At 44.6% G+C, this 17,063-nt stretch overlaps 1 protein-coding gene and 1 long non-coding RNA gene across 2 annotated transcripts; one reads left to right on the top strand and one right to left on the bottom strand.

Moving 5' to 3' along the window:
• Positions 1–3,143: 3,143 nt before the first annotated feature.
• Positions 3,144–7,892, bottom strand: pck1 (phosphoenolpyruvate carboxykinase 1 (soluble)). Its single transcript, XM_021568440.3, has 8 exons — positions 7,709–7,892; positions 6,957–7,219; positions 6,380–6,564; positions 5,920–6,123; positions 5,551–5,738; positions 4,979–5,366; positions 4,618–4,845; positions 3,144–4,268 (listed from the first exon to the last, which is right to left on the bottom strand). The coding sequence occupies exons 2-8, from the start codon at positions 7,178–7,180 to the stop codon at positions 3,808–3,810; spliced, it is 1,878 nt and encodes a 625-aa protein (XP_021424115.3). The 5' UTR covers positions 7,181–7,219; positions 7,709–7,892; the 3' UTR covers positions 3,144–3,807.
• LOC149975867 (uncharacterized) lies at positions 5,876–6,824 on the top strand. The gene is made up of 2 exons (XR_016487818.1): positions 5,876–6,039; positions 6,391–6,824. It is a non-coding gene; the product is annotated as an uncharacterized LOC149975867 (long non-coding RNA).
• Positions 7,893–17,063: the final 9,171 nt, after the last annotated feature.

The following is a 17,063-nucleotide window of genomic DNA, read 5'->3' as shown; positions in this document are numbered from 1 at the left end:
ACAAATGAGATGAGTATGTAAACAAAGTGGCATAGTATAGTATAAAGTGGCTAGTGATACATGTATTACATAAGGATACCGTCGATGATATAGAGTACAGTATATACGTATGCATATGAGATGAATAATGTAGGGTAAGTAACATTTATATAAGGTAGCATTGTTTAAAGTGGCTAGTGATATATTTACATAATTTCCCATCAATTCCCATTATTAAAGTGGCTGGAGTTGAGTCAGTGTCAGTGTGTTGGCAGCAGCCACTCAGTGTTAGTGGTGGCTGTTTAACAGTCTGATGGCCTTGAGATAGAAGCTGTTTTTCAGTCTCTCGGTCCCAGCTTTGATGCACCTGTACTGACCTCGCCTTCTGGATGATAGCGGGGTGAACAGGCAGTGGCTCGGGTGGTTGATGTCCTTGATGATCTTTATGGCCTTCCTGTGACATCGGGTGGTGTAGGTGTCCTGGAGGGCAGGTAGTTTGCCCCCGGTGATGCGTTGTGCAGACCTCACTACCCTCTGGAGAGCCTTACGGTTGAGGGCGGTGCAGTTGCCATACCAGGCGGTGATACAGCCCGCCAGGATGCTCTCGATTGTGCATCTGTAGAAGTTTGTGAGTGCTTTTGGTGACAAGCCGAATTTCTTCAGCCTCCTGAGGTTGAAGAGGCGCTGCTGCGCCTTCTTCACGATGCTGTCTGTGTGAGTGGACCAATTCAGTTTGTCTGTGATGTGTATGCCGAGGAACTTAAAACTTGCTACCCTCTCCACTACTGTTCCATCGATGTGGATAGGGGGGTGTTCCCTCTGCTGTTTCCTGAAGTCCACAATCATCTCCTTAGTTTTGTTGACGTTGAGTGTGAGGTTGTTTTCCTGACACCACACTCCGAGGGCCCTCACCTCCTCCCTGTAGGCCGTCTCATCGTTGTTGGTAATCAAGCCTACCACTGTTGTGTCGTCCGCAAACTTGATGATTGAGTTGGAGGCGTGCGTGGCCACGCAGTCGTGGGTGAACAGGGAGTACAGGAGAGGGCTCAGAACGCAACCTTGTGGGGCCCCAGTGTTGAGGATCAGCGGGGAGGAGATGTTGTTGCCTACCCTCACCACCTGGTGAGAGAGACCTACGTGACGCCCCTCTCGCTGAGACAGGATCTCTGAAGCAATCTATACAAACATTTAACTATGTAAGAACATGCTTACCTTTTTATAGTTAGGTGGCCACCTTTGTTTGCAAGATTGTCCAAAGAAACCGTCATCAGCCCGGAATGTCCGTGGTTCCTGTCTCTCCTGGCAAAGCTTGCCAAATTATGTCGTGGAGAATCGTAACAAAATTGAACACTTACAAGAACTTGTGAATTCAATATAGGCTTTTAATACAAACATATCAGAAGCCTAGATGGTCCACGGGAAAACACACCCTTTCCCAGAGCACTGGCTCTGTCTTTATACACACACAGTATATGAGTCCATTCCATATGTTAATGAAGTTACTTCCCTCAAGTCATTGGTCACCATTATCTTTCAGTCCAGGCTTCCTCCATGTTCATGCCTAATAACGCCTGTATCCACTCTTGATTAGATTACAATGGTGGCATGACCCTCTCATGTCCTAAAATTAATGTATATCTATTTTACCCTAAGCACTTATGGCCTTTAATCTAAGCACTTATGACCTTTACCCTCTCTATCTAATATTTATAATGATGTCCTGCTCCTTCCATAATAGATCATGTATTTAAGGGTCACCTCCTCCTCTTTGCCCTAAGCCCTTATGCACAGTAAAGCACGTATGGCTTCGGCCATTACACTTATGTCAGTTTAATCTTTGGTTTCCTGTCCACTTTCTGTTTGTGGTCTAATGTATACCTATCTTTGCTCAATAGTGTAATATCTGTCTCTATATGTAACAAAAACTACAACATTACTAGCTAGCTAGATAATAGGCATTTAATTTGTTTTCGTGCTGTATTTAAATATCCGGTAACCAAAAGTATTAATTTGTCTCAAAACAAGGGTTTAGCTGTCCTAAAGCTGAGTAAATTTCCAAGAAGAAATCCTAAAACATTATTTTCAAGAATCCCATTTCTTCTTGACTTTTTTCTTAGGAAAGTTAGGAAAAACCTTAAGAACATTTCCAATAACATTATTGAGGAATAGCAACTTTGCTTAACTTTCTTTTAAGGAAAAAATGGCAGTTAAAAATAAATTTCTTCTTAGAAAAGGCGATTAGAATTCTGGTGATTGGGATCTGGAGAGTAAACTGGAAAGTGGGCTGCGTTCAAGGGTGTTTGGGAGATATGAGTTGGACACAGACGTTACAGCGCTCCTGCAACAGCTGTATAGTGCAGATCCAAGCCTATGGAACAAAAGTGGGGCTTTTATTGCTCAACCTAATTCATGCTGATAAAAAATAATAATCCATAGGCCTAATGGACAAATGCTCAAACTTGCACACTTTTGATAGACTTAAAGGGGCAATCTGTAGTTGCCACATCCATTTTTGGATTTATAAATTATATATACACTACGTTCAAAAGTTTGGGGTCACTTAGAAATGTCCTTGTTTTAGAAAGAAAAGCATTTTTTTGTCCATTAAAATATCATCAGATTGATCAGAAATACAGTGTAGACATTGTTAACATTGTAAATGACTATTGTAGCTGGAAACGACAGATTTCTTTAATGCAATATCTACATACAGAGTACATTAGAGTGTCTAGTTTGAGAAACAGACGCCTCACAAGACCTCAACTGGCAGCTTCATTAAATAGTACCTGGAAAACACCGGTCTCAATGTCAATAGTGAAGAGGCTTCTCCGGGATGCTGGCCGTCTAAGAGACGCCATTGAGGAGGCGTCTCTTTCTCAAACTAGTCACTCTAATGTACCTCTTGCTCAGTTGTCCACCCAGCATGCACCCAGTATCAACTTCTAATTTACTATCTTGTGGCAGGAGAATTAGATTTTGGGTCATGGTTAATTGTTTTGGGATTTGTGTGTGAGGTACAGTGGGGTTTTGTTCCAGTACATGCGCTTGTAGTTATCATTACCATGCATATAATCCCACCGTATAAATCAGGCAAGACAGTCATACTTCAACCACTTCTATTATAAGAAATCCCACATGTAAAAACCAGAAGAATCATAAGTGAATTTAAAGTTTAAATAACGTTTATTGTTGTCTTCCTTTTGAGATTTCAGATTACAACAAAGAAACAACAAGGCAATACGATAGAGTACAAAAATAAATTAGGACATAACAAAACAGAAACAGTGAAGACCTACACACATTTGAGATGTGTAGGGGTGAAATACATGTAGGTGGTTGGGTCCATGGTACAGCAATGTTCACCTCTAACCCGCTGTACCAACATGGAATTACCATATAAACATGTGGCTTTGGCTATTGTGCGTTAATAAGTTATTGTTAAATAACACAGACATCAGTTGTTTGGATTGCATCATATGCTTTGAAAACAGAGATGAGCAACTGATCAATTGGGACTACAAAGACTGTTCCCAGATATTCTTAAATTCATCGCTAATCTTATTCGAGTGTAATTCACCTCTATTTTAACTAGGTAAATATGCTAATGTAACAGTGGAGGATTTCTGTTTTACAAGAGAATTAGAAAACAACTTTGAGGAAAATTTAAGTTCTCTACACAGCAGGTTTCTAAAGTGTCTTTTGAAAATAGCTAACTAGCTCAGTTAAATATTCTAGAATGATTTCTATTCTCTAGTCTGTGGAGGTCTAAGGGCTTTTGGGCTCAGAAGTGCCACATTTCTCTTTATCGCTCTCTGTCTCTATCTCTCCCTACATCTGCCTCACCCTGTGCTCAAGACACTCTAGCTGCTTGGCCACCTCATTGGGAAGATCATCATTAACCTGGATGTCAAAGTAGGCCCTGATATCCTCCACCTCCTTTTGCCAGAAGTCCTTAGACAGACTAAACAGCTCCTCCAGGTTCACCTGGTTCTCCCCCAGGCCCTCCAGGTTCAGGGAGCCCTTGCAGGGCAGGTAGCCTACGGCGGAGGGCATGGCTCCGGCTTCTCCATCCAACCTGCGGAACATCCACTCCAGCACGCGGATGTTGTCCCCGAAGCCAGGCCACAGGAAGCTGCCGGACTGGCTCTTGCGGAACCAGTTGACGTGAAAGATCTTCGGCAGCTTGGCGTTGGGCCGCCCGGCCATGCTCAGCCAGTGGGACAGGTAACGGCCAAAGTTGTAGCCGAAGAAGGGCCGCATGGCAAAGGGGTCATTCATGATCAACTTGCCTAGCGGATTGGAAGAAGAAGGGGGCGGCAGGGTAGCCTAGTGGTTAGAGCGTTGGACTAGTAACCGGAAGGTTGTGAGTTCAAACCCCCGAGCTGACAAGGTACAAATCTGTCGTTCTGCCCCTGAACAGGCAGTTAACCCACTGTTCCCAGGCCGTCATTGAAAATAAGAATTTGTTCTTAACTGACTTGCCTGGTTAAATAAAAATAAAAAAATTAAAAAAAAAAAGTTTGGTAAATATCATTATTCAATTCAGCTCCATGTCATTTCCGCTGTCGTCATGACATAAGTTTCTAAAAGTTGCTTTAGTCATCAATGCAGCAGGTTACACTTGGGAGTTTGACTTACCTTGGTGCTCTGCGGCAGCTGTGGCTTCTGATCTCATGGAAGCTCCGACAAACACGCCGTGTTGCCAGCTAAAGGCCTCGTAAACCAGGGGGACACCTTCAGGTCTACGTCCCCCAAAGATGATTGCTTCAATTGGGACACCCTCAGGGGACTCCCACTGGGGGTCAATGATGGGACACTGACTAGCTGGAGTGCAGAAGCGGGAGTTGGGATGTGCGCAGGGCTCTCCTATGGGAAGACAAAACAAGAGCGGAGAAAACATCAGTATATCAGTATATATCAGTACATCAGTATGTTAAATGAAGAACCAGCCTTGAGGGGAACAGCCAGCCTTGTGATGACCAGCTTTGCGGAGACTTACCATCCTGGGATGTCCAGGGTTTGTTCTTCCAGGAGGTCACCGTGACTCCCTCAGGGAGTTCCTGGTCCATGCCCTCCCAGTAGACACCACCATCGCTGGTCTCGGCCACATTGGTGAAGACGGTGTTCTTGCAAATGGTTTCCATGGCGTTGGGGTTGGTCTTTGCTGAGGTTCCTGGTGCCACACCAAAGAAGCCGTTCTCTGGGTTAATGGCTCTCAGGTTGCCTTCGTCATCGAACTTCATCCAGGCGATGTCGTCCCCAACACACTCCACCTTCCAGCCGGGGAGTGTGGGACTGAGCATGGCCAGGTTGGTTTTGCCACAGGCACTGGGGAACGCAGATGCAATATACTTCTTTTGACCAGCAGGGTTAGTAATGCCCAGGATCTGAACAACAACAAAGAATAGTGCATTTTACATTTCCATTCCAGAAGTAACTGACAAATTATAGATTTTTTGCAATGTGGAATTAAAACAATCAAGTGGAACCATACTGTACTTGTGCACCTCAGCTGTTCTCACGGTACACTATGCACTTATTGGGTTATGTTTATTGTTACTATGCCCTTACCAGCATGTGTTCGGCCAGCCAGCCCTCCTCCATGGCGATGCGGGAGGCAATGCGGAGTGCAAAGCATTTCTTTCCCAACAGGGAGTTCCCTCCGTAGCCACTGCCAAAGGACACAATTGTTCTACGGTCAGGAATGTGGGCGATCAGGGTGAGCTCAGGGTTGCATGGCCAGTTATTGACCAGGGGCTCTGAGAGAGAGAGAGCGTGATCTTAGATTTGAATGGATAATGGTAGTATTGTAGTCATTTATTCTTACATTCATTTTACATCTAAATATAACCGGTATTGAACAGAAAAATAATGTCATTTGTTTCTTCGTTTTCAGAGTTTTCCATGCATGTTGAAAGCATACCCTTGTGCCTGACTTACTTTTGAGTGGCAGGGGGCAGCCCACAGAGTGAAGGCAACGCACAAAGTCTCTGTTTCCCAGTGCGGTCAGCACAGCCTTGCCCATGCGGGTCATCACCCTCATACTGGCCACCACATAAGGTGAGTCAGTCAGCTCCACTCCGATCTTAGACAGGGGGGAGCCCACAGGCCCCATGCTGTAGGGGATCACGTACATAGTACAACCTAAAATAAGGAGGAGTGAACAGAAGTGATTTTAGGACTCATGGTGATGGTGCAGCTAGTGTATGTCCTTCTGGTAAAGCATTGTGTAAAAATAAATAAAGATAGTCATCATATAAATATGCTCCCAATAATATAATCAGTAATCATCATTAACATGTAAATACAAGAGAAGATAATGCTACTCTCAGTCTTAACATTGTTTTGTGTCAATGTACCAGTAATACAGCAAAACATCCCAGTTGATTTTAGACTGTACCTTTCATGCAGCCTGGGAAGCGCAGGTCCATAGCCTTGTCCAACTCCTCCTGAGACATCCAGCGCCCAAGCTGGCTGATGCCACCTACTCGTGGAGACGGAACCGTGTCCCTCTGCTCCTGGGTCACGATGACCGTCTTGCTCTCCACGCGGGCCACGTCTCTGGGGTCTGTCCGGGACAGCCAGCTGAAGGAGAGAAGAAAAGAAACAGACCATTGGATCAAGACTCGAAATATGGCCACCGCCACCTCTCACCATTGTCACATTGTTTTTCCAAGTTTGAAATGGAGGCTGTAGCTATAACTGTATGTGGAGTGGTCAGCCCATAAGTTATTAGAAAAAATATCAAATCATGTCATATATATCCTTGTATATATGTGGTCAATGCCATTATAATACTAGAGCAACATTTGCAACATCTATTAAATATTATAACAGGTCTTAAACTTTGTCTGCCTCTTCATCATGCTCAGACCAGCACACTACACAACCACAGTTATCAGAAACATTCAATTATCTCAGGGTCCCCAACTCAACATGACATCTATTCACTGAAACTGAATGGTGAGGTGACCTACCAGTTCTCATATTTGGTCAGCTTCTTGATCATGCCCTGCTCCTCCAGTTTGGCCAGGATGGTGTGGTTCTCCTCTTCAGAGCCGTCACAGATGTGCAGTGATTCGGGCTGACACAGGTTGATGTTAGTCTCTACAAACTCCTTGACGGCCGGGCTCAGTGCACCCAGGTCCCCCTGGACAACCCGGACGCCTGCCTTGTTCTGGGACTGCAGCTGAGGAGGCATGGTTGGTTCTGTTGGCTGGAAGTGGATGTCACTGGAGAACTAGAGGAGAGAGGGAAGGATGGAGAAGGGATATGTTGAAAAAAATGGGCAGTTTGAACTTTCAGGTTGGTGTACAGTTGCCAAATAAGCCACACACCACAAAAAGACTGGTATTGAATGTTTGTCAGGAAAACATATTGTCCAAGATTCATTTTTATCTGTTCAATGGTAGGATTACAATTCCATAATGTTACAATGAAGTATGATTCTTAATTTCCTCATATGTATTCAGAGAACAATGTAGATTATGAACCCATGGTCCTGAATAGAGACTGCATAATATTAATAAACAGATATATAACATTTTATAAGTGGATGATTTATTTTACATATGTTTGCATTTTAATAAAATATTATTCTAAAACTAATATAACTATTTTGTAGCAAAACAAGATGACAACATCTTGCACCACGTCTCTTCACAAATGAAATGCATGGAAACAGGATAATGAAATCCTACAAAAAATATTCTGTATAATATCGCAGTACCTTTTCTTCTTTGTTATAAAGAAGGAGTTAGATTAGCCTCATCAGCTTAGTCTTGATGATGAGGTTTTGATGCTTGTTGTTCCCTGATGGGCTGTTCTTGAATTGTATCCAGTTAGGAGAAGTCTGTCTTTTTATACTTTGGGAATGTTTTGGGGGAAGGGATGACCAAAGGTGGTCCGTCCTCAAAGTTATTTGCATGAACTTATAATACCTTATGTTCAGCTCTTGGAAAACTCTGACAATCCTCAGTGAATCATTAATCCTAAGAAAATACGTAGTTTGGGGAGTTAATCATTCAACTGAGCATCTTGTTCTTTCAAAGGGATAGTTGTACACAACCGTGCATCTCTCAAGAGTTGAACTTTGATCCATTGATGCAAGTGATTCAACAGTTTCGCTCTGAGCGTCATCTGACTCTTGCTATTGGCACATTTTGGAGGCTCGCCAAAGATGGACAATGATCTAAATGCTGACACTGCAAGACTATAAAGGAATGTGCCGATCCTTGAAGTTCTAATAATTCTGCATATTTTTGACATGTCAAAATAAATGTAACTTATAATTGTGGATGTAAATATAAAACATCTAATAAAAATTGTTTTTCATATGCCCCAAATACAACAGGTGTAGACTTTACCGTGAAATGCTTATTTACGAGCCCTTTCCCAACAATGTGGAGTTAAAAGATAAGAAAATGTGTCTGTTGGAAAGCAGACTGAACCAGGTTTGTCATGTGTCATGTGCTTAGCTCTATTCTTTTTCTTTCTATCCTAAAAAAATCCCTAGTCTTGCCAATGACAAACATACCCATAACATGATGCAGCCACCACCATACTTGAAAATATGAAGAGTGGTACTCAGTAATGTATTGTGCTGGATTTTCCCTAAACAGAACGTTTTGTACGTTCATGACAAAAATGTAATTTCTTTCCCACATTTTTTGTAGTTTCACTTTAGTGCCTTATTGCAAACAGGATGTACAGTGCCTTGCGAAAGTATTCGGCCCCCTTGAACTTTGCATCCTTTTGCCACATTTCAGGCTTCAAACATAAAGATATAAAACTGTATTTTTTGTGAAGAATCAACAACAAGTGGGACACAATCATGAAGTGGAACGACATTTATTGGATATTTCAAACTTTTTTAACAAATCAAAAACTGAAAAATTGGGCGTGCAAAATTATTCAGCCCCCTTAAGTTAATACTTTGTAGCGCCACCTTTTGCTGCGATTACAGCTGTAAGTCGCTTGGGGTATGTCTCTATCAGTTTTGCACATCGAGAGACTGACATTTTTTCCCATTCCTCCTTGCAAAACAGCTCGAGCTCAGTGAGGTTGGATGGAGAGCATTTGTGAACAGCAGTTTTCAGTTCTTTCCACAGATTCTCGATTGGATTTAGGTCTGGACTTTGACTTGGCCATTCTAACACCTGGATTTGTTTATTTATGAACCATTCCATTGTAGATTTTGCTTTATGTTTTGGATCATTGTCTTGTTGGAAGACAAATCGCCGTCCCAGTCTCAGGTCTTTTGCAGACTCCATCAGGTTTTCTTCCAGAATGGTCCTGTATTTGGCTCCATCCATCTTCCCATCAATTTTAACCATCTTCCCTGTCCCTGCTGAAGAAAAGCAGGCCCAAACCATGATGCTGCCACCACCATGTTTGACAGTGGGGATGGTGTGTTCAGCTGTGTTGCTTTTATGCCAAACATAAGGTTTTGCATTGTTGCCAAAAATTTCAATTTTGGTTTCATCTGACCAGAGCACCTTCTTCCACATGTTTGGTGTGTCTCCCAGGTGGCTTGTGGCAAACTTCAAACAACACTTTTTATGGATATCTTTAAGAAATGGCTTTCTTCTTGCCACTCTTCCATGAAGGCCAGATTTGTGCAATATACGACTGATTGTTGTCCTATGGACAGAGTCTCCCACCTCAGCTGTAGATCTCTGCAGTTCTTCCAGAGTGATCATGGGCCTCTTGGCTGCATCTCTGATCAGTCTTCTCCTTGTATGAGCTGAAAGTTTAGAGGGACGGCCAGGTCTTGGTAGATTTGCAGTGGTCTGATACTCCTTCCATTTCAATATTATCGCTTGCACAGTGCTCCTTGGGATGTTTAAAGCTTGGGAAATCTTTTGTATCCAAATCCGGCTTTAAACTTCTTCACAACAGTATCTCGGACCTGCCTGGTGTGTTCCTTGTTCTTCATGATGCTCTCTGCGCTTTTAACGGACCTCTGAGACTATCACAGTGCAGGTGCATTTATACGGAGACTTGATTACACACAGGTGGATTGTATTTATCATCATTAGTCATTTAGGTCAACATTGGATCATTCAGAGATCCTCACTGAACTTCTGGAGAGAGTTTGCTGCACTGAAAGTAAAGGGGCTGAATCATTTTGCACACCCAATGTTTCAGTTTTTGAGTTGTTAAAAAAGTTTGAAATATCCAATAAATGTCGTTCCACTTCATGATTGTGTCCCACTTGTTGTTGATTCTTCACAAAAAAATACAGTTTTATATCTTTATGTTTGAAGCCTGAAATGTGGCAAAAGGTCGCAAAGTTCAAGGGGGCCGAATACTTTCGCAAGGCACTGTATGTTTTGGAATATTTGTATTCTATACAGGCTTCCTTCTTTTCACTCTGTCATTTAGGTTAGTATTGTGGAGTAACTACAATATTGTTGAACCACAGCCATTCAACTCTGTAACTGTTTTAAAGCCACAACTGTCCCTGAGTGGTTTCCTTCCTCAGAAAAGACGCCTGTATCTTTGAATTGATGGGTGTATTGATACACCATCCAAAGTGTAATAACTTCACCATGCTAAGGGTAGGTAAATAAAGTTGAAACGTTATTAGAATTTGAGCACGTTTGTAAACTTGCTAGCTTAGCTAGCTAAACAGAAAAAACTAGGCTACTTTAATTCAACATTTTACAAAATAAATGTTATTTTTTATTATGGGATATATCCAGTGGTATAGTGCTATTTGTTTAGGTGAGGGAGCTTATGATGTCATAATTTCCACAATCGAAGTTTGCACTGACCGTTGAATAGCCTATCATTATAGAATATGCATAAAAGGCATCCTCCAATTGCAACTTCTGCCTATGCCCACACACATTGACTAAAGAAATTTTTTGATTTTTAATATCCTCAAACACCAAGTTAGGCATCGTCTACCAAATTTCAAAATAGGCCATCATCACTGTCAATCTTAGATGATAATGCTTCATGTTTTACCAATGAAACGTCCAAACTGCATCTCCATGCCAATCAATTGCTTGATCTCAATCAGTTTTATGGGGATATGCATTTAGATATTCAGTAATGTTATAGGCTGACTATGCTATTGTATTATAATCGTTTCTGTTATGTAAAATGCAAATGAATCATTATGTTATCTTGCGAGACATTGATTCAGCTTTGATCTAACTTTACTAAAGAAGCACAAATCTTCTACTTGTAATAATAGTATTAAGTGATGAGTATGACTATTAGGTGTAGGCAACAGATCTTAATGAGAGTTTTAGCAATTGGAGCTCCCTTTGTGGTACTGAAGGGATGGGATGGTGTTAAAGAAGTTGAACCAACTTGTGGTGCTGAAGGACAGTGCTGCCATTCAGATAGTTCAGGAACAAATAACAATAATTTGCAGTATAGCCTAATAAGCTTACAACTAAGCTATTTGTTTGCTATTGCCGAATGTAAATTCCAAATACAGTGCATTCTGAAAGTATTCATACCCCTCGACTTTTTCCACATTGTGTTATGTTACATACAGCCTTAGTATAAAATGGATTAAATAAAAATTTTCCTCATCAATCTACACACAATACCCAATAATGACAAAGCGAAAACAGGTTTTTAGAATTTTTATCAAATGTATTAAAAATAAAATACAAAAATACCTTAAGTATTCAGACCCTTTGCTATGATACTCGAAATTGTACTCTGGTGCATTCTGTTTAGATTGATCATCCTTGATGTTTCTACAACTTGATTGTAGTCCACCTGTACAAGGCACATATTTGGAGAAGGGTACCAAAAAATGTCTGCAGCATTGAAGGTCTCCAAGAACACAGTGGCCTCCATTCTTAAATGGAAAAGCTTTGGAACCGCCAAGACTCTTCCCAGCCAAACTGAGCAATCGGGGGAGTAGGGCCTTGGTCAGGGAGGTGACCAAGAACCCAATGGTCACTCTGACAGAGCTCCAGAGTTTGTCTGTGGAGATGGGAGAACCTTCCAGAAGGACAACCATCTCTGCAGCACTCCACCAATCAGGTCTTTATGGTAGTGGCCAGATGGGAAGCCACTCCTCAGTAAAAGGCACATGACAGCCCGCTTAGAGTTGGCCAAAAGGCATCTAAAGGACTTTCAGACCATGAAAAACAAGATTCTCTGGTCAGATGAAACAAAGATTGAACTCTTTGGCGTGATCGCCAAGCATCACATCTAGAGGAAATCTGGCACCATCCCAACGGTGAAGCATGGTGGTGGCAGCATCATGCTGTGGGGATGTTTTTCAGCAGCAGGGACTGGCAGACTAGTCAGGAATGAGGGAAAGATGAACGGAGCAAGTACAGAAAGATCTTTGATGAAAACCTGCTCCAGAACACTCAGGACCTCAGAATGGGGTGAAGGTTCACCTTCCATCAGCACAACGACCCTACGCACACAGCGAAGACAACGCAGGAGTGGCTTTGGGACAAATCTCTGAATGTCCTTGAGTGACCAAGCCAGAGCCTGGACTTAAACCCGATCAAACATCTCTGGTGTGACCTGAAAATAGCTGTGCAGCTCTAGAGGATCTGAAGAGAAGAATGGGAGAAACTCCCCAAATACAGGTCTGCCAAGCTCATACCCAAGAGGACTCAAGGCTGTAATCGTTGCCAAATGTGATTCAACAAAGTACTGAGTAAACGGCCTGAATACCTATGTAAATGTGATATTTCCGTTATTTATTTATTTATTTTGCCAACTTTTCTAAATGTCATTATGTGGTATTGTTTGTAGATTGATGAGGGAAAACAACTATTTAATACATTTTAGAATAAGGCTGTAATGTATCAAAATGTGGAAAAAGTCAAGGGGTCTGAATAGACTAGTTCTGGGATCCACTCCACAAGAAGGAGTTAGTCCATGAAGTTTTATAAACATCAAGTCAGACACACTGTGAAATTAGATTTATTTTCTACGTTCTGATTGGCCAAAGTGGTCAAGCCTCCAACGGGCCTCAGCAGTGCACACACATAGCCTATACCAGTGGTTATAAGCTGTAAATAGAACACATAAAAAGAAACACAATTGCAATTTATTGATGTCAATTTGAATGCCCAGATATACTGTGAGGAAATCCTGAGGCCCATTGTTGTACCATTCATCCACCGCCATCATCTCACGTTTCAGCATGATAATGCACAGACCCATGTCGCAAGGATCTGTACACAATTCCTGGAAGCTGAAAATGTCCCAGTTCTTCTGTGGTCTGCATACTCACCAGACACGTCACCCATTGAGCATGTTTGGGATACTCTGGGTCGATGGGATAACATTCCACAGGCCATAGTCAACAGACTGATCCAACAGATGCATATCTGTATTTGCAGTCATTTGAAAACCATAGATTAGGGACTAATTTATTTATTTCAATAGACTGATTTCCTTATATGAACTGTAACAGTAAAATCTTTACAATTGTTGCATGTTGCGTTTATATTTTTGTTCAGTGTATATTCTTAGCTCAAAATAGGACTATTTAATAGTAATAGCCATACATCATAAATGGCACCATGCAGGGTTCTATATGGAACCATTTTGATTCAGTGAAGAAGAACCTCTAGGGCTCTGATCAAAGAACCCTCTACAAGGGTTCCCTATAGAACTTTTAGGAGTTTCATATATGAATCAAGCAATATAAACCTTTTTGGTTCTATAACAAAAAAACGTAAGCGTGTAGGCAATCAGGAAAGATAAACAGTAGCAGCAGCGTATGTGAATATGTGCTGTCAATTTTTAACATTTTACCTTTAGGCAAGTCATTTAAGAATAAATTCGTATTTACAATGACGGCCTAGGAACAGTGAGTTAACTGCCTTGTTCAGGGGCAGAACGCACATTTTTACCTTGTCAGCTCGGGGATTCGATCTAGCAACCTTTCGGTTACTGGCCCAACTCTCTAATCACTAGGCTTGTGTGTATATATATGTGTGTGTGTGTGTATATGTGTGTGTGTGTAGAGAGTGTGTGTGGGCAAGAGCGTCAGTGCAAAAAAAGGAGGTCAATGCAGATAGTCTGGGTAGCCATTTTATTCCCTGCTCAGCATTCTTATGGCTTGGGGGTAAAAGCTGTTCAGGGGCCTTCTTGGTCCCAGACTTGGCGCTCCGGTACCTCTTGCTGTGCGGTAGCAGAGAGAACAGTGTATGACTTGGCTGCCTGCGTCTTTTTAGGGCCTTCCTCTGACACTGCCTGGTATAGTTCTGGAGTACTGGGCCGTACCCACTACCCTCTATAGCGCCAAGTGGTCGAGGGCTGTGCTGTTACCATACCCAGGCAGTGATGCAGCCAGTCAAGATTCTCTCAATGGTGCAGCTTGGTATGGTAACATCACAAACCTCGATTGCATGGCACTACAGAGGGTGGTGCGGACAGCCCAGTACATCACTGGTGTAGAGCTCCCTGCCATCCAGGACCTCTATATCATTAAGCATCTCCAATCCAAAATTAAATCTAGAATCGGCTTCCTATTTTGGCAAAAAAGCCTCCTAGTAATGGTTCTCTAGTGGTGAAGGAGAGGCGGACCAAAATGCAGCGTGGTTTCTTTGATTCATGTTTAATAACAAAAGATAAACACGAAAACTACAAAACAATAAACGTGGAAAACCAAAAACAGACCTATCTGGTGCAAAACACAGAGACAGGAACAATCACCCACAAACACACAGTGAAACCCAGGCTACCTAAGTATGATTCTCAATCAGAGACAACTAATGACACCTGCCTCTGATTGAGAACCATACTAGGCCGAAACATAGAAATACCCCAAAACATAGAAAAACAAACATAGACTACCCACCCAACTCACGCCCTGACCATACTAAATAAATACAAAACAAAGGAAATAAAGGTCAGAACGTGACAGTACCCCCCCCCTCCCTCCCCCCCCCCCCGCGGTGGCGGCTCTGGTGCTGGACGTGGCCCCCACTTCACCATAGTCTTAGTCTGACTTATTGTCCGCTTCCGTGGCCTCCTAACCACGGCGACCCTTCTCAATGGACAGAGGGGCAGCTCGGGACAGAGGGGCAGCTCGGGACAGAGGGGCAGCAGCTCGGGACAGAGGGGCGGCAGCTCGGGACAGAGGGGCGGCAGCTCGGGACAGAGGGGCGGCTGCTCGGGGCTGAGGGGCACTGGCGCCTCTGGGCTGAGGGGCTCTGGCGCCTCTGGGCTGACTGGCGGCACTGGCGCCTCTGGGCTGACTGGCGGCCCCTGGCTGACTGGCGGCACTGGCGGCCCCTGGCTGACTGGCGGCACTGGCGGCCCCTGGCTGACTGGTGGCACTGGCGGCCCCTTGCAGACGGGCGGCACTGGCAGCCCCTTGCAGACGGGCGGCACTGGCGGCGCAGGGCAGACTGGCGGCACTGGCGGCGCTGGGCAGACTGGCGGAACTGGCGGCGCTAGGCAGACGGGCGGCTCAGGCGGCGCTGGGCAGACGGGTGGCTCAGGCGGCGCTGGGCAGACAGGTGACTCAGGTGGCTCAGGCGGCGCTGGGCAGACGGGTGGCTCAGGCGGCGCTGGGCAGATGGGTGGCTCAGGTGGCTCAGGCGGCGCTGGGCAGACGGGTGGCTCAGGCGGCGCTGGGCAGACGGATAGCTCAGATGGCGCTGGGCAGACGGGAAGCTCCGGCAACGCTGGAGAGGAAGGCTCTGGCAGTGCTGGACTGAGTAGCTCTGGTTGCGCCGAACAGGCGGGAGACTCCGGCTGCGCTGGAGAGGAGGAAGGCTGTGGCAGCGCTGGAGAGGCGGGAGACTCCGGCAGCGCTGGAGAGGAGGAAGGCTCCGGCAGCGCTGGACAGGCGGGGGCCCCTGTAAGGATGAGCCAGCCTGGTGCGGGGGGCTGCCACCGGAGGGCTGGTGCGTGGAGGTGGTGACGGATAGACCGGACCGTGCAGGCGCACTGGAGCTCTTGAGCACCGAGCCTGCCCAACCTTACCCGGTTGAATGGTCCCGGTCGCCCTGCCAGTGCGGCGAGGTGGAAGAGCCCGCACTGGGCTATGCAGGCGAACCGGGGACACCGTGCGCAAGGCTGGTGCCATGTAAGCCGGCCCAAGGAGACGCACTGGAGACCAGATGCGTAGAGCCGGCTTCATGGCACTTGGCTCGATGCCCACTCTAGCCCGGCCGATACGCGGAGCTGGAATGTACCGCACCGGGCTATGCAACCGCACTGGGGACACTGTGCGCTCCACAGCATAACACGGTGCCTGCCCGGTCTCTCCAGCCCCCCGGTAAGCACAGGAAGTTGGCGCAGGTCTCCACCTGGCTTCGCCACACTTCCTGTGTGCCACCCCCCAAGACATTTTTGGGGCTGACTCTCGAGCTTCCATCCACGCCGCCGTGCTGCCTCCTCATACCAGCGCCTCTCCGCCTTCGCCCCCTCCAGCTCTTCTTTGGGGCGGCGATATTCTCCAGGCTGTGCCCAGGGTCCTTTTCCATCCAACTCATCCTCCCATGTCCATTCCTCTTTTCGCTGCTGTTGCTGTTGCCCGTTACCACGCCGCTTGGTCCTGTTGTGGTGGGTGATTCTGTAACGGTTCTCTAGTGGTGAAGGAGAGGCGGACCAAAATGCAGCGTGGTTTCTTTGATTCATGTTTAATAACAAAAGATAAACACGAACACTACAAAACAAAAAACGTGGAAAACCAAAAACAGACCTATCTGGTGCAAAACACAGAGACAGGAACAATCACCCACAAACACACAGTGAAACCCAGGCTACCTAAGTATGATTCTCAATCAGAGACAACTAATGACACCTGCCTCTGATTGAGAAACATACTAGGCCGAAACATAGAAATACCCCAAAACATAGAAAAACAAACATAAACTACCCACCCAACTCACGCCCTGACCATACTAAATAAATACAAAACAAAGGAAATAAAGGTCAGAACGTGACACTCCTTCACTCATGCTGCTAAACATCGTCAGTTTTACGAGGGTATCTTTGACTTTGGCAAAAGTCATTTACAAAATAGCCTCCAACACTCTACTCAGTAAATTGGATGTAGTCTATCACAGTGCCATACCTTTTGTCACCAAAGCCCAATATACTACCGATCACTGTGACCTGTATGC

This window comes from Oncorhynchus mykiss, chromosome 17, assembly GCF_057628025.1.
Source record: "Oncorhynchus mykiss isolate SJ-2025 chromosome 17, ASM5762802v1, whole genome shotgun sequence".
Classification (NCBI taxonomy): Eukaryota; Metazoa; Chordata; class Actinopteri; order Salmoniformes; family Salmonidae; genus Oncorhynchus; species Oncorhynchus mykiss.
Note: the sequence above shows the minus strand (reverse complement) of the source record. Positions and strands in the feature narration are given on the sequence as shown.